The sequence below is a fragment of the Arvicola amphibius genome, chromosome 2 (assembly GCF_903992535.2).
Source record: "Arvicola amphibius chromosome 2, mArvAmp1.2, whole genome shotgun sequence".
Lineage (NCBI taxonomy): Eukaryota > Metazoa > Chordata > Mammalia > Rodentia > Cricetidae > Arvicola > Arvicola amphibius.
The window spans coordinates 13,167,759-13,189,199 of record NC_052048.2 but is presented as its reverse complement, the minus strand read 5'-3'; the positions used below and the strand labels follow the sequence as shown (position 1 = coordinate 13,189,199).

At 44.0% G+C, this 21,441-nt stretch overlaps 1 protein-coding gene across 1 annotated transcript in view; it reads right to left on the bottom strand.

Moving 5' to 3' along the window:
- Eps8 (epidermal growth factor receptor pathway substrate 8) overlaps positions 1-21,441 on the bottom strand; it is a 66,816-nt gene that overhangs the window by 20,201 nt on the left and 25,174 nt on the right. Inside the window, exons 10-16 of the mRNA XM_038319579.1 lie at positions 19,419-19,507; positions 18,994-19,068; positions 15,031-15,179; positions 11,389-11,572; positions 7,678-7,811; positions 1,972-2,080; positions 887-1,030 (exon numbers count right to left, since the gene is read on the bottom strand). Of these exons, the coding sequence (XP_038175507.1) occupies positions 887-1,030; positions 1,972-2,080; positions 7,678-7,811; positions 11,389-11,572; positions 15,031-15,179; positions 18,994-19,068; positions 19,419-19,507 (884 nt within the window). The remainder of the gene's footprint in view (positions 1-886; positions 1,031-1,971; positions 2,081-7,677; positions 7,812-11,388; positions 11,573-15,030; positions 15,180-18,993; positions 19,069-19,418; positions 19,508-21,441) is intronic.

The following is a 21,441-nucleotide window of genomic DNA, read 5'->3' as shown; positions in this document are numbered from 1 at the left end:
TGGTCAGAGAACTCAGTGTGGCAGCCAGGATAATGAACTCCACTCAAAGCCTGGACGCTTGACCAACCTACACGTGGCCAACAATGAGCTGTTTCACAGTATATCCATGAAGTTACTACACGAACCAGGGATGCTAACAAAATCATAGTAAAAATGGAGCCAGGAACGGTGTTTTTCTCAAACTGAAAATTATAAGGCTTTTCCCTAAGGCATGGGAATGAAGTCATGGGGTTCGGAGGTTATACTGACACAGGCCATCCTTTCTAGCTCTCTTTCAGGACCTCACTCCAGAGTGCCAGCTCGAGGGAATACACCTGCCAAAATGGATAAACGGCAGGCAGCTAAAGCCCTGAAATGGGGCGTGTGCAAGCTTCGGCTAGTCTTCAGTGGTTATTGGGAAGAACCTGTCCTACTTCACCTACATCATAGATACATTTAACCTTAATAGAAAAAAAGGGAAATACCGTGACACCAGGGCATATATCCATGCATGGGCTAAGGCAGGCTGAGTGTGAACTGGAGGCTGCCAGACGCTGAACATTTACTAGACCCTGAAGATCAAGGCTGTAATAGATGCAATTCTACCCTTCAGCTGGTCTTGTGCCACATCAATGGGCAAAGAGAAAAAAATATGTTTGTTAGAGATATTACAAATAGGTATAAAAAAGCATTCAGAGGAGCGGTAACTTATTGCTGGGCATTTATCACTTTCCTTGGGAAATGAGTCAAAAAGCACACATAATTCTCAATTGTCTCCCCACGTGGCTCTTCAGTTGCTCTCAGAAATATAACCAATTAAATCTCAAAGTGGTTAATATACAAAAGGCACTTAATTGCTGTTCATGGAAATCTGTAAACATTAACTTTTGCCCAGAACCCAAGTTACCTGTATGGTATGTGTATATGGGGGGTCAGCACGTCCCACGCCGGATTCCGGGGGTCTCACGATATCCAGAATGTTATTTGGCACAAACCCAGAGTCTCCACTGGCATTCCGAACTTTCCACCATTGCTTCCTGTCATCAAGTATCTGTCAGTATGCAACGACGAAAAAAGCAGTTTCGGTAAGAAAACCCACTCATGGGCAAATTCACATCTATTTCTCAATTTTAACCAAGAAAATTCTTTTTAATTCAGATAATGAACTGAGAATGAACATATGAGTGACTGAAATTGTTTTGCTTTGTTTTTGTTTTTCAAGACAGGGTTTCTCTGTGTTGCTTTGGAGCCTGTCCTGGAACTAGCTTTTGTAGACCAGGCTGACCTCGAACTCACAGAGATCAGTCTGTCTCTGCCTCATGAGTGTTGGGATGACTGAAATTCTTAGAAATTACATGAAGATTTAGTTATTGATATTTACATAAAATAGTCACTATGACAAATCCAACCCAAATATATACTTTGTCCTCAAAATGTACCTGCATCATTTGAGGTACTCAAAGGGCAATAAGATGCCCACTCTGGAAAGTTCTATTTTTTCCATTTGTGTGACAGAAAGGGAAAATATGAGAACTATTTTTAACAAAATGCTTTGCATGTATTAGGAAATGTGCTCTAAACTATAACCTAGAAACACTATCCTCAATGTGATTACCAAGTGGCGTTTGTGTGACGCTGTGTGTAAGGATACTCAGAGAAGGAGGAAATGTTTTCTTTGCTCAAACTGTCATGGTTCCTCTACACTGAGTTCATGACTAACCTTGGTTCCAAACTGAATGAATCCCAAAGAAAGGGAGGGCAACAAGGCCAGCCAAGAAACCAACTTCCACAGTGCCCTAGGTCTCTCTTACTCAAATGTGCAGCACTCTTATGGCGTCAGATAAACAAAGTAGCTAATATTTCGAGAGAGATACAGGCGCCCAGGATGGACTGTGCACAGAGAGACAAGTTCTTGGTCTCAGCTCAGAGACATATTAGAAGAACAAAGAAAATCCACTTTCTTAGGGTAATAAGAGGGTGAGACTCAATTACCTCTAAGACTTCATCCTTCTGAACCGTGAGCTCGCTGCTGTTCCTTGCCCTGAACTCATACTTGGATTTGGCGTATTTCTTCGGTTGTGTTTTGACGGACTCATAATTTCTATAAAAAGAAAGGAAGAACTCTGTAATTCTCCTAGTTTTTCTGAAGCCTAAGTACGGAAGTAAACATGAGGGCCAGTCCAACCCTTTCAAAGTATGAGAATTGAAAGGAAACGTCGTGTTCTTACAAACTGGGGCTGGAGAGATGGTTCAGGTCAAAGAGGGCACGGCTCTTGCAGAGGCTTGAGTTCCATTCACCGTGCCCACTTTGGGGCCTCACAACTACCTGTAACTGCAACTTGAGGGGATCTTATATCTTCTGGCCTCTGTCTGGCATACGTGCAGGGGTGGGTGGACATGCACACATGAAGAAATGGCTTTTTGTTTCTTTTTTTGTTTGTTTTGTTATTTTTTAGAACAAACTATTGCTCAAAGGAAAATGATGCAAAATTCCAAGGCTTGCTGGTACTGTGCCAAATCTAGACTCTGCCCCTGGGAGCTGTCTATTACACACACATATTCACGCCAGGCATGGGGTTCTATGCCTAGAATCCCAGCGTGTGAGAGGCTGAGGCAAGGGGATCAGGAGTTCAGTGTCATCCTGGACTACACATCAAGTTTGAGGCCATCCTAGACTATGTGAGATCCCATCTCAGAAGGAATGAAGAAAGCACGCATGCGAGAGACTGCCGATGGTCAGTGTACAGACCGTGAAAGGAACAGAATGAACATGTGAAATTAGCAGGCTGAAGACAACACCCACAGCAGAACTTCAGTTAAATGTTGATCTCACTCACTCAAGCAACATTTCATAAACAACTAAACACACTAAAAATTATTTCTAGGGACCATTTTTAAAGAAACTTTTGTTCAGTTACCAAAAGTGCAAGGGAAGGGCAACCTTCTCAAGCAAAGAGGAAAACACAATTTTATATCACCATAAGCTTTTTAAATTATAATAACTGATGTATGGACCCAATTTCTTAAAAGCACATTTTCCTTGAAAACCAAATACTACTTCCAATAATCCAGCATTCACAGATTTAACAATGCATTTACCATTATCTTTTTACATGAACAACAAAACTTCATGCATTAAATAGTATTCTTATCTCCATCTCTGGCATTATGTGTCAAGAATAAAATGATAATGCTGAGTCTGAACAATTTTATTCCCAACCTCCTCCTATCACATTTTTACGTTTCCTCACAAGCCTCTGTGAAAACCCAACAGGCGCAGGCCAAAGATGGTCATCACGCGGTTGCTGGTAGGCTGCGCCAAACCTGGGCCCTCAGAGGGCAGGCGACCCTTCCTCAGATAGCTACACATTCTCTCCACGGTCATTCCATGGTGTGTAGAGACAGGGTGACCCTTCCTCAGAGAGCTACACTGTCCCTCCACGGTCATTCCATGGTGTGTAGAGACAGGGTGACCCTTCCTCAGAGAGCTACACATTCTCTCCACAGTCATTCCATGGTGTGTACAGAGAGGGTGACCCTTCCTCAGAGAGCTACACTGTCCCTCCACGGTCATTCCATGGTGTGTAGAGACAGGGTGACCCTTCCTCAGAGAGCTACACTGTCCCTCCACGGTCATTCCATGGTGTGTAGAGACAGGGTGACCCTTCCTCAGAGAGCTACACTGTCCCTCCACGGTCATTCCATCAGATGGGGAGCAGGGCGAAGGAAGTCTTCCAAGCTGTGTCGACGACCCAGCCATTTTCAATATATTAAAATAAAAAGTGAGATTATGCTGCTAATCATTTTGCATTACACCTTGTTTTATTTTTAAGCTAAGGTCTCATACTGTAGCACAGGGTGGTGCAGAAGCCATTGTTTAGTGCAGACAGGACTCGAACTCATCGGGGTCCCCTTGTTTTAGACTCCTGAGTGCTGAGATTACATGAACCAATACCTGGCTTATTATTAATATGTTATGAATAATCTTACTTTAAGGCCTGTTATTCGTGGATTCTATATCCCTACCTCTACTGTGATAGTTTTACTGCTAGCTAACTTATATATTTATATTATATTAATGTTAGATACATTCTCTTGCCACTTATATCTTATATACTTATATATTTATATTAAGATTAACTTACATATTGATAATGTTCTGATCCTTAAAGTTACATATTTATAACTTACATATTTATATTATAAATAACATATATTTATGTTCTCTCTATATAAAATAGAACTTATACATAATATATTGTTATATATAATACCGCATACATTTATATATGCTATATACTACTTATATATCATATAATATATAATATTATATTTATAGTATAAGGATATTATATTTATAGTATAAGGATTAGATATATTCTAATATATATGGGAAAATTGGGGAATAAAGAGATCCACTAACCCCCCAAATTAGGAAAATAGTAATTCTGTTCTTTCTCTTTCTTCCCATTTATCCCTTCTATCATTTGCAAAAGAACCACCATGGATAAGAGGGAGTGGACTGTATTCTAAGAAAGACTTGAAAACTTCCTGCAACTGAGTATCTACATCTATCTGAATTAGTGTTAAAAAAAACCAGCTGTAGCCAGCCATGGCAGTACATACAAGGAGACAGCAGCCTCAGAGGGGTAACATTGGGCCATTTGCAGACAGTCCCTGACAGATGCCATCACTTTAAACTAGGATGGTGAGCAGTGCCTGGGATCACTGACTTTCTATGTTGCAAAGAAAATGTGTCATTATTGCAAATGCCATCAGAAAGTCCTGATCTAATGTGAGACACACAAGGGTCTTGAATTTGCTTTTGTGATTATGATTACATGAAGTTATTTTTACATGCAAGAAATGCAGTAGGCGCTGTATGAATCGTCACGCCATGAGGTAGCTGACTTTTGCCTTTGAGAAACTATGGTTTATTGTTAGCTGGCGTGGCTGGTTAGACAGAGAAGTCCTGAGATTACTGCTGCCTCTACATCTGCTCTGTTGGTTATGTCTTGGTTTTGCTTTTGAAATCGGGTCTTGCTATGTAGCTAAGGCTGGCCTGGTACTCATCATGTATCCAAGACCAGCCTTGCACTCGGACATTCTCAAAAACAAATCTGAAATTCAATCATAATGTTAATCCTTAAAGTTCACAAAATTCTTCTCTGTTACAGATTTCTAAATTTACATTTTATTTCATTACAGTAACAGCCTTACTTTAACTTCCTAAGTCAATTTGGAAAGATATGGCTGAGAGAATAAATCACAGACATAGTCCCCTGAGAGTCTATGAAGATCACACAGAACAAGGGAAGCTTTCAAAGACACCGAAGCGCACTACCACAGTCGATGGCAGGGACCAAGCCATGGGTAACAGGTGATGCTGTACCTTACAGATTCAGGTGACCTTGCAGGCAGGTAGAGACTGAAATCCTGGACACAACCATTTAATCATTCAGGCCACCACGTTTGTGCTTACCTAGTGAGCATGTGTATATGTAAGGCTACGTACACGTTTGTGTGTTCATATTTATAAGACCCCAAATTAATCCCAGTGTCCTCCTCTACCACTTCCCACTTTTCACACAGAGGAGTGGGGGGTCTGTCCCTGAGCCCAGAGTTCCTCAAGTCTGGCTTGTGGAACTGGCTAGCTGCTCTGCGGATTCCTTGTTTCAGTCTCCCAGATGCTAGACGTATGAATGGCCTCCGCGTCTGCCCAGCTTTTGTATGGGTTCTGAGAATCCAAACTCCCTTCCCACACTTGCGGGCCAGAGCTTTAGCCACTGAGTCATCTCCCCATTTGCTAATCATTTCCTAAATAATTAAAACTTATGTTCATATGTGGGCATTTTCAAAATACATTATTCATTGTTGACTTTTCTTTGAACTCAATTTAATATGTTACTGGTGCCCTTAGAGTAACACCTGTACAGTTTCCAAGGATTACCCTCTGTCATCCTTAACAAAGCTTCCCCACCTTCTTTTGAGACAGGGTATCATGCATCCCAGGCTAGCCTGGCACTAGCTGAGGTGGCCTTGAACTTCTGACCCCACTCTCGTCACCTGCAAGTGCTTGAAAGATAGGCATGTGCCACTGTCATGGTTTCCTGTGATGCTGAGGATTGAACCCAGGACCGGTTGCATGCTGGGCAAGCAATGAACGGCCTAAGTAACATCCCCAGCTTTCTGAGTCTACAGGTAAATAATATCTTGGAAAAGCAACTCCTTATGAAAGAGATGCTTGGACATTCTCCAAATTAAATGAATGTGCAATCCCTCTCCATCCCTGATACAACATCTCATAATTTCTTCTTTTTCTGGTTTAGGCTAGTGTTATGCAACCATAACTGCTAGAAAACAACGTGTTTATAAAAAAGGGAACTTCATAGCTCTTTTATTTATTCTAGACTTTTGCAATTCTCCATGTTTGGCTAAATTAAATCTTTAAGAAATAAAAACTTGGGCTGGAGAGATGGCTCAGAGGTTAAGAGCATTGCCTGCTCTTCCAAAGGTCCTGAGTTCAATTCCCAGCAACCACATGGTGGCTCACAACCATCTGTAATGGGGTCTGGTGCCCTCTTCTGGCCTGCAGGCATATACACAGACAGAATATTGTATACATAATAAATAAATAAATTTAAAAAAAAGAAATAAAAACTCAAGGAAAGAGTAAAAAAATGGAAAGGTATGACCTCCATTTAAACAGTTAATTAGATCTAGTGCAAATACACACACACACACACACACACACACACACAGCGTGGGGGACAGAGAGTGGGAATGAGATGGAAACAGAGGTTCACACCATAAACCAGGCTAGCCCAGAGCACACAATATAGCTAAAACTGGCCTTGAACTCACCATCCTCACACCTCAGTCAACCCAAGTGCCGGAATTATAGGCATATACCGCCATACCTGGTTCATTCTGATGAGTCTAATATTTTATCTACAGCAGGAGAATTTTCGGTTTTGTATTTTGTTTTTAGTCTTTGGTAGATGTAGAAAAGGTAGAAATTGTTTCCTTTATAGATCGCTGAGCTGGAGTCTCTTGGAAAAACTCTTTGTAGGGGAGTGAGTGTGGGTTTGCTGGCCATGACCTGTGAGGGGCTCAGCTGTCACCTTCCACCTTGTCTGAGACAGGGTCTTTTGCCCCATGCTGCATAGAAAGCTAGCCTGCCTCTGGCTTCAAGAGATCCTCCTGTCTCTACCTCCTATCTCACTGAAAGCGCTCTGGTCTTGCTGATAGGAGCTAATACATCCGGTTTCTGTGAGTTCTGGGCAGCTGGACTTGGGCCTTCACTCTTCTGCAGCCAGCACTGTCCTCACTGAGCACATCTTCTGCCTGGGAAAGCTCTCTGGGGACTATCTGGTAGGGACAAGTAGAACAACCAGCAGGGTTTAAAGATAATTCTCTCACCTTCCTCTATGGGTTGGTCGGAAGCACCTTCTAAGAGAGCAGAACTTACCCAGAGGGATTGGCACTGAGAGTTACCGACTAGAAGCCCTGACTCTCCTGAGCATCCAAGCCAGTTAGTAAGGAACTATGCAGACCGTACCAAGTCATTAACAGACAAAACCATTAGAGAACCAGCAAAGCAAAGCCCGCCCCCTCTACCTCCCATCCCCCACTCCCACACCCTAAGTCTCCCAGGACAACCCTCAGAGCCCCCACATGGCATCTGCTGAGTGTTACCTATCTGCATGGCGATTGGGAGTTGACTTGAAAGCCCCAGCGGCCTCCCCTTGGTCCAGATGTGGCCCTCTGTTGTACATGCTGTTATTGAACGCATACCCATCGGCTGGAGAATAGTCGGACACACTGGAATGCTGGAAGACAGAATTACATTGGAGTGTCACCAAGCACCGCTGGCATGAGATCCCCGTCAGTCAACCAGAACCCCGCCCTACAACAGGTTTCCGTTGTCATGGCATTGCTCATTGGGCTATTAGGTTATGACAAGGGTGGTTCATGTTTGTCTTTAGTGTACAGGTTACATCTTAGTTCTGAAAATATTACATAGGAAAGCAGAAAGTTCTTTCCTGAGGAATTTCAGCAACAGATGATTTTGATCTTAGATAGACTTTAACACTGTAAACAATAAAACTGGGAGATGACCTTTCATCTTTGCTTCCTGTGTAATGGACAGTCAACACTCTAGCGAAGTAAATATCATCTGCATTATAATGGAATTACAACACTCTACTTTTTTTTCCCATTTTTACAAAGTACCCCCAAATGCCATTTCAAAATTCTGTGACCAATGGCTAGACTGCTCTCAGAGTCACTACAACAGTAACTATAAATACACGCAGAACTTTGACCCTGTTCGCCAAGAGTCCCGGAGCACATAATTCTGTAATCATTTCTTTTCTATGGTTAACACTGTTTAGATCACTGGCTGCTACCAAGGGAGAGCTGATGCCTGTGACCTTTGAGCATGGTGGCTTTAAAGCCCTGGGGGCCACATGCTCAGACTGTATGAAAAACAACCCACTAGGTCACCTCCAGATTTCACAGGGTTTCCTCATGTAAAGAGAAGTATGGGGGAGAGTTGATGAACTCCCTGGAGTTGTATTATTTTGGGGTTCACTGGAGCAAATGATCTGAACTTGAGAAGGTTTGGGAAGCGTCTAGGCTGGATAGACACAGCAGCCAATTCTAAGGAAAAGGCTGGTAAGAACAAGGCTGAGTCTGCCGCAGGCAACGTCTCCAGTGGACCAGCGTGGATGTCAAACACCACAATTACATATCCACCTAGAATATAGACTGGGGGCAAATCCTCACAAACACACACAAATTTCCAGCCATCGAAACACCCGGGATGAGTCAACTCCACTAACCATTTCCCCAAGAGCTAGCAGAGATATGGAATTCAATTGGGTAATTTAAAAAAAGAAAATCAAAGACTTGAACAACTGGGACCAGAAATTGCTAGAGTCATTCCTACCCTTTGTTTTTTGGACAGAACAGTAAGAAGTCACAGGTCCTGAGAGTGACTGGGCAAGCCAGGAAGGAGGAGACTGGGGACCATGTGATTGGGCAGGCCAAGAAGGGGCCATGTGACCAGGGGCCACGTGACTGAGTGCCATCCACACAGCCAGGCTGAGGGTTAAGAGGAAGCAGTGAAGTTGAGTGTCACCTGCTCTCAACACTCAGGGCCACCTAGGCCTTTTTCAACTGTAAACCAAATCACCTGATCCTGACTTGCTCATCCTTGCTGTAAGTGCATTTATTATAGTAGTAGTAAAATATCATCAAGTCTCTCCTAGCCAGATCATGCTTCTCACGTACTTTAAGTCACTGTCACCTGCGCTCCTTTCCCGTAAAATCTCAACCAAGCAGGCACCGTAAGCCTCTGCATGGCCACTTAAATCATGAAATGGGAAATATTTTACAGCAGGACAATGACAGCTCATGCCAAGGGAGGATCCGCAATAACTTTTCAAATTATGTGTTGAGAGTAGACAGATGTATACACTGCAGCCTGGAACACGCATGTGGTTCCTCTTTAAACATAGGAACTGTGAAGGGACTTCCAAAGGTTTAACTTTTCAAGGTGCGCACCAGTAAGTGGCATATTTTCTTGAAGCTGGACATTTCTGTGACTTGAAAACAGCTGTGACTATGGCAACACAAATGAACTACCATTCCTGTGTGCCTGTGTACCCTTCTGCTCCCCCACCCCCAAATGAACTACCATTTCCTGTGGAAGAAAAGTTCAGTCATGAGGTCTGAGCTATCAAAACTCAGGCAGGGACACACGCTACTCAGCCAGCGACTAGACAGAGCAGGAGGTCGCCCTTATTAGGCATGTAGACAAAAGGCCAGGTATGAAGTCTAGTCTTCCTTTCCAGGTAGCTAGAGAAAAAACAGTCCCATTCACAGAAAGGGGACATCAATGAAGTATGTTAGCTTTAATTTTGAAAATTCCAGATTGTAACAGATTGCCTTTTGGAGAAAAAAAAATTTGTGTTTGTGTGTGTCGAATGTGTGTGTCATGTGTGCACACGTATGTGACCCTGAGGTTGACATTGATGACATCTTTTATTGCTCCTACTTTATATTTTTGAGACAGGGTCACCTCATGAACCAGAAGCTCACCGATGGGGTAAGACTAGCCAGTCAGTGAGCCCCAGAAATCTTCTTGTCTCTACCTCCCCATCTCTAGGATTCCAAGTACATAACACCCCACTAGACTTGAACATGAGGGGGTGGGTGACTAGAGCTGATGACAGGTCCTCCTGCCTGCACATAGGCTCTGTGCCCCCTGAGCCATATCTCCCGCCTGCAGAGTGCAACAAGTTTTCTATATAACATCCCTGTCCAAAGAACAATTTTGCCCAAGGGAACAATTTTAAGCTTAAATGTTTCTTCCTAAAAGTAGTCAAGAGAGATACTGTGATTTGCTAATGCCTTTCCTCATAGCGTGTTTGCCAAATTACAAAGCCACTCAGCAAAGGAATTTTACGGGAAGACTCAGATTTCAGGAGCAGCTAGCTGCCACTCACTGCTGCTTTTCACACTAGTCCTTACTAGTTACACATGGTTACACGGGGTTCTGAGCGGACCATGTGAACTTGGTCCAGCTTTAGAAACTGTTCAATTTTCCTTTCCAGTAGGGAAGAAAAGTCACAGAAAAGTCATGCTCCAAGAACATCACCCTGTGCCTAATTTCATTCCTCTCACGCGCTCCCCCAACAGGGGATATGCTATAGCTTAATCAATAACTAAAAGATAAAATGCATGCTATGGCCTTCTGCAGATGCCACACTGTCGTGGGCATTTGTCAGCAGAATAAAGTCCACACAAACCTTTCTCCTCTACACACTTCTGGAAGATTAGAATAGGAGGAGGGAGCTGGAGGGCAGCCACAGGATCAGGGAGAGAGGAAGAGGCACAGAGGTAGAGAGAAGAGCAGTGGTGGTGGGGTGGAGAGGAGGGTGGCAGGAAGAGAAGGAAGGAGGAGGGGAGAGGGTGGAATTATGGTACTTGTGAAAGAGTTGCACAGAAACAACAGAAGCTAGGCTCAGGAACCGCCTGGAAGGTCTATGGCAGGGAAAGGAAGAGAGAGGGAGAATAAGCAGCGCTTGTGGGCCAAGCCCCTAACAGAAACGGGACCAGGAGGACTGAGGAACAGACTGCGGCAGAGTGACTCAGCTGGGGGAGCTGGGAAGAGAAGCACCTAGCAACCATCATCAACACAAGAAAGAGCTGGGAGGATGCAGAGCAGCCAGAGGAGAGGGTAACATTCAGGCACTGGTTCTAGAACAGCCTTCAGTGAGTGATGACTCCCAGCGGAGGAGGGGGTAACATTCCATCACTGGTTCCAGAACACCCTTCAGTGAGTGACGACTCTCGGTGACCATCCACCACCCACAGAAATTACACGCCGTGGATCCTGACCTCTGTGGACATTCTCTTGCTGTCCTGTTTGCGCTGGTGTTCTGCCGCATTGGCCACGGACTCGGCCAGTTGGTACATGTCTTGTTCCGTGGGAGCGCCCATGAAGTTCAGCATCGGGGGCTCCCAGCCACTGCGGAACCTTGGAACATAGGGCGGAATGAACTGTTCTTTCGGCCACTCTGCTCTGTAGGGTGACATGGAGTTTAAATGTTAAACAATGTGTTCTCTTTCTACCTGTACAGCCAAACACAAAAACAACTCTATTTCTCAGGAGGGGAAAGAAAACTTATTTATGTCAGTAGTTCAAACAAATAAAATGAAAGAGTGATTCGATTCTGCTGTACTCTCCACTTCTCTACTTTGTCTTAACTTTCCCTGAAGCCCGATGCTCAGCATGGGTACAGGTTTCTTTTTCTTTCTTTTTCTTTTCTTTTCTTTTTTTTTTTTTTGGTCTTTCGAGACAGGGTTTCCCTGTAGTTTCTAGAGCCTGTCCTGGATCTAGCTCTTGTAGACCAGGCTGGCCTCGAACTCAGAGATCCGCCTGCCTCTGCCTCCCGAGTGCTGGGATTAAAGGCGTGCGCCACCACCGCCCGGCCGGGTGCAGGTTTCTTAACAAGTGTGCATGAGAATGGAAATGCAGGAAGCACTGAAAGCATGGAACTCAGCCGAACCTAAAGGCTTTCCAGCCCTAAGCTCTCCCATGACAACAGTGGGGGTAACTTTAAAATCAGAAACCTTTAAAAACCCCAAGACTGTTATGAAGGGTCATGATTTTTTTTAAATTGCAAAGTTTCCTAAAATGAAGCAGATGACCAACTTTATATGTTGAAAGCACCAACTTCATTTTAATTAGGACAGTCCATTGCTCTGTGGTCAGCATCAACACCCACTCAGCAGCTAATGCCACTGAGAGACGGCTCACACAAGCTCCGTCCGTCTCAAATCACAGAAGAAGCTACCACGGAGACGACAGCTTTACTTTTCCAGTGTGCTCTTTCCACAGATGACATGTTCTTATATGACAGTTCTACCACGATAAAATGAGCCCTCTTATTCAAATTATTTGGTGCCTTCTTGATCCTTTCCCTTCTCGTGGGTTTTTAAATCCTCATTTACTGCCTAATACCCTTAACGAGGACCTGAAATGACCCTTTGTCTCCTCGTGTTAAATGCTAATTATATCCTTACTTTTGATGCTGCTATTTAAACCATCATTATATATTTTTTCTGGTTTTGTGGTATGGCTCAAAACAAAGTCACTGAAGACCTCAAGTTATTTTTATATTCTATGAGATGTGACAGATTTAATAAGCCTTATGGGGGAAAAATTAGACTTGGCCTAGGCTTGTCATAGCATCACAACCGGCAAAAACCTAGCATGTTACAAATATATTTAAGCAACTTTAACACAGCATAAGATATAAAATAAGAGCTGGAGAGATGATTCAGCAGCTAAGAGCATTAGCTGTTCTCCCAGAAGACTCGGGCTTAGTTCCCAGCACCCAAATGTAAATTCACTTCCAAGGGATCCAACACCTTCTTCTGACGTCTGAGTGCACCAGGCATGCATGTGGTGCATATACATACATGTAGCTACTCACATATGGATAAAAAAATAAAAGCTATAATCTTTTAATGAAGATATAAATAACAGGAAAACTTTAGAATATGATCTTCTGGTGCATGGATATTATAAATAAGTACACAAATAAAGACAAATACTGTCTACAGTGTGAAAAGAAGCACACAGAACCTTAAGGAATTTCAGTTTGGTAAAACAGAGTACAGATATTCCCACACAGTAGTAAGTGAGCGGGACTATCTGGTGTGTTTCAATAAAAGAAAAGAGTGATGAATTAGTCCACGTCTTTTGGACTAGGCCTCCAGGGGGACAAGGACAAACTTGCAGAGACTAGCTGCTAAGTGGCCACTACACTGAGTTACTTGCTCTGCAAAGGAAAAGAAAAAGGTGTGGTCAAACAAAGTTTGCTAAGGGCTATCCCAGGGACCTGGAGATGGATGACCAGCCCTGCTCGGGACGGGTCAGCCTTTGCTAACAGTCTGTCCTTCTCAGTCTCTCTGTTGACAAGTGATGATGATTTTATAATTAGCCCCGCATCTAACCCCAGAGAAAGCCAATTACTAATGAGTCAGTGCTGCACCATTAACATCCCCAGGGCTCTGTCCCTGGCCAGGTGGCCCCAGTTGGCAGACTGATCTCTGCAAACAGTTGGCTGGTAGTGCAACTGGCAGTGTATTCCCTCAGAAGCTGAAGCAGGATGATAACAAGTTCAAAACTAGCCTAGGCAGCTGACTCAGCAACTTAGCAAATACCTGTCTCAAAGTCAGAGAGAAAGAGAGGGGGAGGGGGAGAACATGGACACGCCTATGTCATACTCTTGTTCACAAGGTCGGTCATTCTCCACGGTCTTCAGGATCTGCTTTTCAACATATCTGAGAAGGCATCCTAACCAACCGGCTCACCTCTGGATGCCTCCAGTTTTTACACCAATCCTCTTCCAACCTTTCTCCATGACTGTCAACTCCCCCCCAAGTCCCTCCTCCCTCATCTCTGAATTCTCACTGCCTCTTGTCTCCTTTTGCACTTCTCTGTCAATAGCTCTCTAGTTAGAGAAACCCTGCACCTCCTACTGAAGGGCCCATTAGCAAGGGGATTAGGAAGCCTGACTCTGGAGCTCTGTCACTTAAGATGTTATATGACTTCAGGAAATGAGTCGAACTTTCTCAGCCTTATTTCTTCATCTGTGAAACAGAAATAACAACCATATCTCTATAAAACGCATGAGAGACCACAGAGCATACACTGTGTGCTTGTAGATGTGTGTATGTGTGCGTGCGCGTGTGCGTGTTTCCACTTGGATCATTAGCTGCTGGCTTGAAATGCCAGCTCTTCCTGATGCCCCTTTCCCTCAATCTTTTTCCATCACTCCACCAGGCTGATGGATCCCAGTCTGCTCACATCACACTCCTCCGCTTCTGCATACAGTATACTTCCTTTAGATGGCAACTTGATTTTAATTTTAATTTTTAAAAATTGCATTCATTTAGCCAACTCTGTGTGTGTGTGTGTGTGCATGCATGTGTGTATGTGTTCATGTTGGAGGGGTGTACACATGCTATGGTACGCTTCTGGAGGTCATAGCACAACAATGTTGAGTCAGTTCTTTCCTTCTACCCCATGGGTCTCAGGAATGGGACTCAGGGTGTCAGGCTTGGCAACAAGATCCTTTACCTGATGAGCCATCTCTCTGGCCCAACTTGACAATGAGCTTTTCTTTTCTTTCATTTGTGTGTGTGTGTGTGTGTGTGTGTGTGTGTGTGTGTGTGTGATGTTTCTAAGATAGGGTTTCTCTGTTTAACAGTCCTGGCTTTCCTGGCCTTTGCTTTAGAAACTAGGCTGGCCTTGAACTCACAGGGTTCTGCCCGCCTCTGCCTCCTGAGTGCTAGGATTAAAGGCGTGCCCCACCACCGCCTGGCAACAAGCTTTTCAATGGCATTGACTTCTTCATCCCACAACCGGTAGTTCTTTACACAGAACCTTACCCAAATGTCTCCTGGTTAGTGCAACCGAGAGCGCTCTCGGCATCACAGCTCCTAAACACGGAGCTTTCCTGTGCTTACCTGACCTTCAGCCAAGTCTCGCCCAGTGACATCCACAGCTGCCGTTCATCTGCTGTGACTGTATAGTTTAAAAAATCAACTGTATCTTTAGTGAACAGTGGGCTGAGGACTGTGCTGGCCAGTTCGGGACCGCCTGTCGCCTGGACCACCTAGATGGAGAACAAATCTTTTTAGCAAAAAAAAGAAAAAATGATTATTTGTATAATCTGAAATTTATGCACAAAAATCAACTCCAAAACTAAGCACCGTTTCTATAAGTTAAAATTAAAAGTTAGAGAGTAAAAAACAAATTATCCAGAATGAGGGTGCAAACGTATAAACGTAAATAGTTTAAGGACATTCACAGTACCTGTGTACTGGCTATATGCATCTATTACTTTCCCTGCAAAATACTAGTGGCAGTGCAGATGGCCCTCATCGGCTGGTCTAACCATCTATCACTTCCTTAGCTTTCTGTTATTTTAAAGATACCAGCTGCAATGGGCAAATCTGTTGTGTCGACACTGAAAACTGTGGATCCAGGATGAATACTCTGGAGAGGGAGAGAAAGAAGCCTCCATTCAGCAGTTCATGCTAAGCCCATGGAGCTAAAGAAAACGGAAAAGGACCCAGAGGGAGGGAGGGAGGGAAGGAGACATGGAGGGAGGGAGGTAAGTTTCCCTGATTTGATATGGACAGTTTAATGGTCAGCGGGAAACAGGTGCACACTTTGATAAGCAAAACAATGACTAGTCTGTGTGAAGACAGCTCCACGTTTGCCTCCCAGGGGTGATGTCCTGGCTGAGGGAGGGTCCTTATCTTGTGGCAGACAGGCCGGATAGAGACTTTTTAGAATCTGGCTTTCTCAGAGATGTGCTGCAGGAAGAAAGGGTTTTTGTTTTTGTTTTCTTTCTTTCTTTTTAAAATTCTTTTGAATGGCTTTAGACTGAGACAATGTTTCTCAGGTCAGGGGCTCTGGGTAGGCCATGCTGCTTGGTGCCTCTGTAAACACAGGATTTTCTAGTAACCCTGAAGACAGTCCTCCAGAATCCGACTCAGGGACCCCATCCCTTGGGAAGCCTTAATGCCAGCAGGACTCTGATACAAGGTTCCCCTGCTACTCACTGGTGTCAATTTGTGCACAGTAGTGACACACTACATTGTAATACAAAGTTTATGCTTCTTCATGTAACTGACTTTAATTGCAAAAGGCACAACATTGGGGGAATCAGTGCAAACACTAAAATGGGTGAAAGCCTTGTGCCTACTCTGCTACGGACACAACCCGCCCTGACTATAGCCACCGCTACGGTTGCCGCCACTACGGTTGCTGTCTAGTTTTGCATCTTGGGATTTCTTAGACAAGGTCTCACTTTGCAGTCCACACTGACCTGACACTTTCTACCTAGCCCACTCCGTGTTCAAACTCACAGCAATCCTCTTGCCTCAGGCTCCCAAGGGCTGGGCACACAGGTGTGAGCCAACATGGCAAGTTCAATTCCTTTTGGTTTGCTGTCTTAGGTTTTCCAAACAAGGCTTTACCATGGAACTTGGGCTAGCCTGGAACTCACTCTTCTACCCCAGCCTTGAATGGGCTGTGGCTGAAGGCATGGGCACTGCCACGCCAGCTCATGCTGGGACTGAAGGCACTGAAGGCACACACGCTATCACGATGCCAGCTCGTGCTGAGACTGAAGGCACGGGCATCACCATGCCCAACTCTGACACTGTGGCTTTAAACTTCCAACCCTATAAGCATTTGCAGAAAGCACGCAGAGACTAAAGGAGCGAAGGAGCAGAAATGCCACGCTCTCTGGGTTAGCAGAGGAGAAAGGAAAGTGACTGAAAAAGAGCTAACGCTACGGGCCATGACCTCATATCAAGAACTTCAGCAGATGTACACACACGCCCATGCATCATGGCTATGTCTAGTGGCATGATGAACATGGAGAGCAGAGACTTGCAAGCAAACACTCAACATTGCCTGGCTTACAGGAAGCTCTAAATGAATGTCCATTCCCAGCTCCCTGACCGAGGAAAATGTCTCCAGCCCTGCATGGAGAAGCAGGATCATGGTGACGAGAACATCGATAAGTTGTCTTTTTGGAGAAAGGCAAAGATAGAGTGAATAGATGTTTTTAGATAGGCAGGCTGAATACAGTGGTGAACTGTGAGCTGGGGACATCACGAGGTGGTCATTAGATCCCTATTTCAGATCTGTGAAAATAAAAGGTCCTGACACAGCGGCTTTATAAGCATGCGCTGATACTAAGACAGCATCAAAGGTGCTAAGGAAAATATTTGTTAAGTGAGCTTGTGTCGATTTCTTCTCACTTGGATGAGACAGATCTCATTGTTTTATTGTTTCTGTTGCTTTTATTTTTGAGGTAGGATCTTACTGTTTAGCCAAGGCTGACTCTCAACACTCTGTATAGCCTAGGCTGCCCTTGAACTCCTGATTTTATGCCTCTGGAGTATGGAATTGCCAACTTCCAAAACCAAACTCAATTTGTTCTAATTTTTTTTTTGGAGGGTGGGGTAGCTTTGGAGCTTGTCTTAGAACTTGCTCTGTAGACCAGGTTGGCCTCAAACTCAGAGAGATCTGCCTGCTTCTGCCTCTCTAAGTGCTAGGATTAAAGATATGCACCACCACTGCCTGGCATTCTAATTTTTTTAAAGAATTGTTCAATAATATTAATTCAGCAATAACTAGGTTGTCAGAAATTCAATACAGGACAATCTATGGACACATCCAGCAAAGATTAAGGTCATCTGGACGACAGCCATTGGCCCTGCCCCTGTCTGTTAGCAGTCACTCCTATGCCCATGCTGACAATGTCACTTAGTCTCATCTGCTTGCAATGCAAAGGTAGACTCAGGGCTTTCCTAGTCAGTTCTGGGAAGGCAGTATGACTTTTACGCCTTTGCTTTCTTGGTTTTTCTCTTTTTCTAAAATCTTTAACAAAATGTATGAGAAATATTAAATTTTCTCTGTTTTTGATTAACATTAAAGAATCCAATGAAACAAATTTTCATATGTTCTAAATCAATATGGGGAAATGTGTATTTTGTATGGCTATATCTTTACTCTCTAGGGGAAAAATCACACATATGAGGGAGCGATCACATGTTGAAAACGACTTTCATGCTGCTTTGTCATTCTACTGAAAAAAAAAAAAAAAGCCAGGCTGGAGAAATGGCTGAGTTGTTAACAGCATGTATGGTGCCTCCGGAGACCTAAGTGAGGGGCTCACGGCTGCTTATAACTCCAGCTCCGGGGATCTGACACCCTCTTCTTTCTTCTTAGGACACCACACACACCACACACAGAGATCACACATACCATACACCACACACCACACACACCACACTACATACCAAACCACACACACACCACATACAAGACACCACACACAACACCCCCCCACACACACACCACACACACAACACCTACCCACCCCACCACACACATATACACCACACCCATACCACACTACCAAACATCACATACCACAGACACCACACACAACCCTCCCACCCCCCACACAACACCTACCCACCCCCCCACATACACAACACAACACACACACACACACACACACCACAGGTAAAAACAAATCCTTCGACGTTATTTATTCTTTGGTTAGAATGAGCCCTTACAGCCACTCTACATGTTTCTTTTTTGCCTTGTAAAATCTAGTACTTTTTTGTATGAATTCCTGAGCATGAGTCCATCCAATCTTCCCAATGTTCCCTGGAGAACAAGATGTTTGTAATAATTCTAAGTTGCAATAAATTGCTATTATTATGTCCACGTGTGTGTGCTACATTCCCAGCCATAAGTGAGGTCCGTGTCCTTTTACACTCTCAAACTTCGCGGTCTAGAGTTTACATGGTAAGAAAAACAGGACCCATGTGAGGTTCAGACCCTTGGTTGGAAGTCATGTTAAGAAGAGTCGCTTTGCTTAATTAATAAATGCTCACCATATTTAGCGGAGTAAACAGGAAGTGAACCAGATCTGAAGCACTCGGGTTCTGGATATGGGGCTTCAGCTTGGCCTGCGACATCAGAAAACAAATGCATTACCACAGTGCAATACCCCAAGGATGGACACTCACACAGAAGTCCAAGGCAGCCCCGGGTGGATCCCTTCCTAACACTTCTGCTCAGAGGGCTCCAGCAGCGTGGAGAGAACCAGAGGAAGCACGGGCACTGCTCCTCAGCTAAGCGTGCCTCTGCGACCCGCATGCCTTGCAATCAGGTGTTCTAATTAAAGGGCAATCAAAGCACACACCCACAATCTACAGGGACAACTGTGTCTCTTAATTTAATTTTCAGGAGCATTCTGGTTAGTCTTTGATCTTTTCCATCTGTTCCTTCTAATTATATATAAATAAAGTCCACCTACCAGAAGGTTGAATCCATGTTTAAACTTCTGGAAACAGTCAACAAATTCATCAGGAGGTGGGGGTTTTGCCCTCAGCGTTAAAACACCCTCTGAGGAAATAAAAAACCAGCAGAGGGCAGATGAGTACAGATTCATAATAAAGTTTATTAAATAAAAAAGAAAATCTACATTTGTATCCACAGATGGAAGAATGTGCCAGATATGAACCTTTACTCTACAACATCTCTTATTCCAATAAGTTAAGATCTTAAGTTTGAATGGATTCCTCTACCCTCAGGCACTCCCAATGACTCAATTCTATAAATAAGCCTTCCTATGTTCCAAGAACTCACGTCACCATTATAAGGCCTATAAAACTGAGTAAGAGACAAGCCCTGCTTGCAGAGGAAATGAATCAGAAGAAGGGTAACAGGGGTAGCGACCGAGTGAGAGGCCAGGGAACCATACTGGCTGGGAAACAGGAATACGGGAAAATTCCTTCTGGTAACTTTAAAGATGGGATTTGAAAAGCTCTGCCCACCTCCCTCCACTCCCACCCCTGCCCATCCCTGCCCCTGGGGTGGTCTGTGGAAATAAGGTGACAGGGTTAAAACAAAACGTGGAGTAAAAGAGAAATTGCATATACGCAAAACAGGCAATGTGAAATCAGAGAAACGTGAGAACGGAGAAGCAGACACAGTTTAGATTGTGGGTGATCTTGAATGTCCAGGTAAGAAGTGACATAGAACTATGTGTGCTTGGGAACGGAAGAGCGACGACTACAACCTGGAGTTCTAAGAAGGGCATCCTATTGACTGTGGCGCACCTGTAACCTGACTACTTGAGAAGTGGAGCCAGAAGGATCAGGAATTCAAGGTCATCCTTAATTTTACAGCAACTTTGAGGCTAGCTCCAGAAAACTCTGTCCCAGAGACTTGATTCTCCTGACAAGAAAGAACACTAGAGGGCTAAAAACTGCTTTCAAGTTGGGTCAAAAAGGATGACAGTTTCAACTGGATACTAATGAAGAGAATAAAAAAAATGAATATAGATGAAATAGGAAAAATTGTTGCACAATATTCCTGTACATTGTGTAAAATGTGTTGCTGTGATTGGTGTAATAAAAAGCTGAATGGCCAATAGCTAGGCAGGGGGTATGGGTGGGACAGCTGGACAGAGAGCACTCTGGGAAGAAAAAGGCAGAGTTGCCAGCCAGATAAGGAGGAAGCAGGATAGGCAGCATGGAGAGATGAGGTAATGCACCACGGGCCAGATGTAGATTTAAAACTATGGGTTAATTTGAGTTATGGGGACTAGCTTACAAGAGTAAGCTAAGATTGAGTATTCATTATTAATAATGTCTCCATGTCATTGTTAGTGAGCTGGCAGTCCAAAAGTTCGTGTGCTGAAAATCAAAGCAGTGGTCTGCTAGAGAGAGAAGACGTGGAGTCTGTGGCTGTGAACTTGGGTGTCCTGGGGGACACTCAAGCAGAAGAGGCTTGAGGCGCCATGCAGCACACTTCATTTGAGACTACGTGGACAGGAATGTCCACGTGCCCACATCCAGGACAACACTGGAGGCTGCACCCTCTTCCTGTACAGATATTACCTACAGAAGCACCTGAAGTCAGCGGTCAAGCGAGACCTGCTCCAGCTCTCTCTACATGTCCAGTTTGTGCCATCTGCCCGAGGAGGTCGCTACCCTTATAGTTAGACTTTGATACATTCCAAGCCAGTTTGTTTTCATTTGGTACTATTATTATTTAAGACAAGGTCTTACTCTATATCCAGGTTGTTCTGGAACTAAGAATAATCCTCCTGCATCAGCTTCCTGAGTGCTAGGAGTCCAGGCCTAGTTTTTAAAGATATTTCAAACACTGGCTCTATGCAGCTGTGACTATGAATGAACTGCTGGGGGCTTTCTGATAAGAGCTTCGAATCCGTGGGTATTTTAAAGTACTCTAATGAGAAAAGTCAATTTTAACGTGAAAAACGTTCCATGCTTAAAATGAGAGACCTCTAAATAAAGGAACAGTGCTTGGAG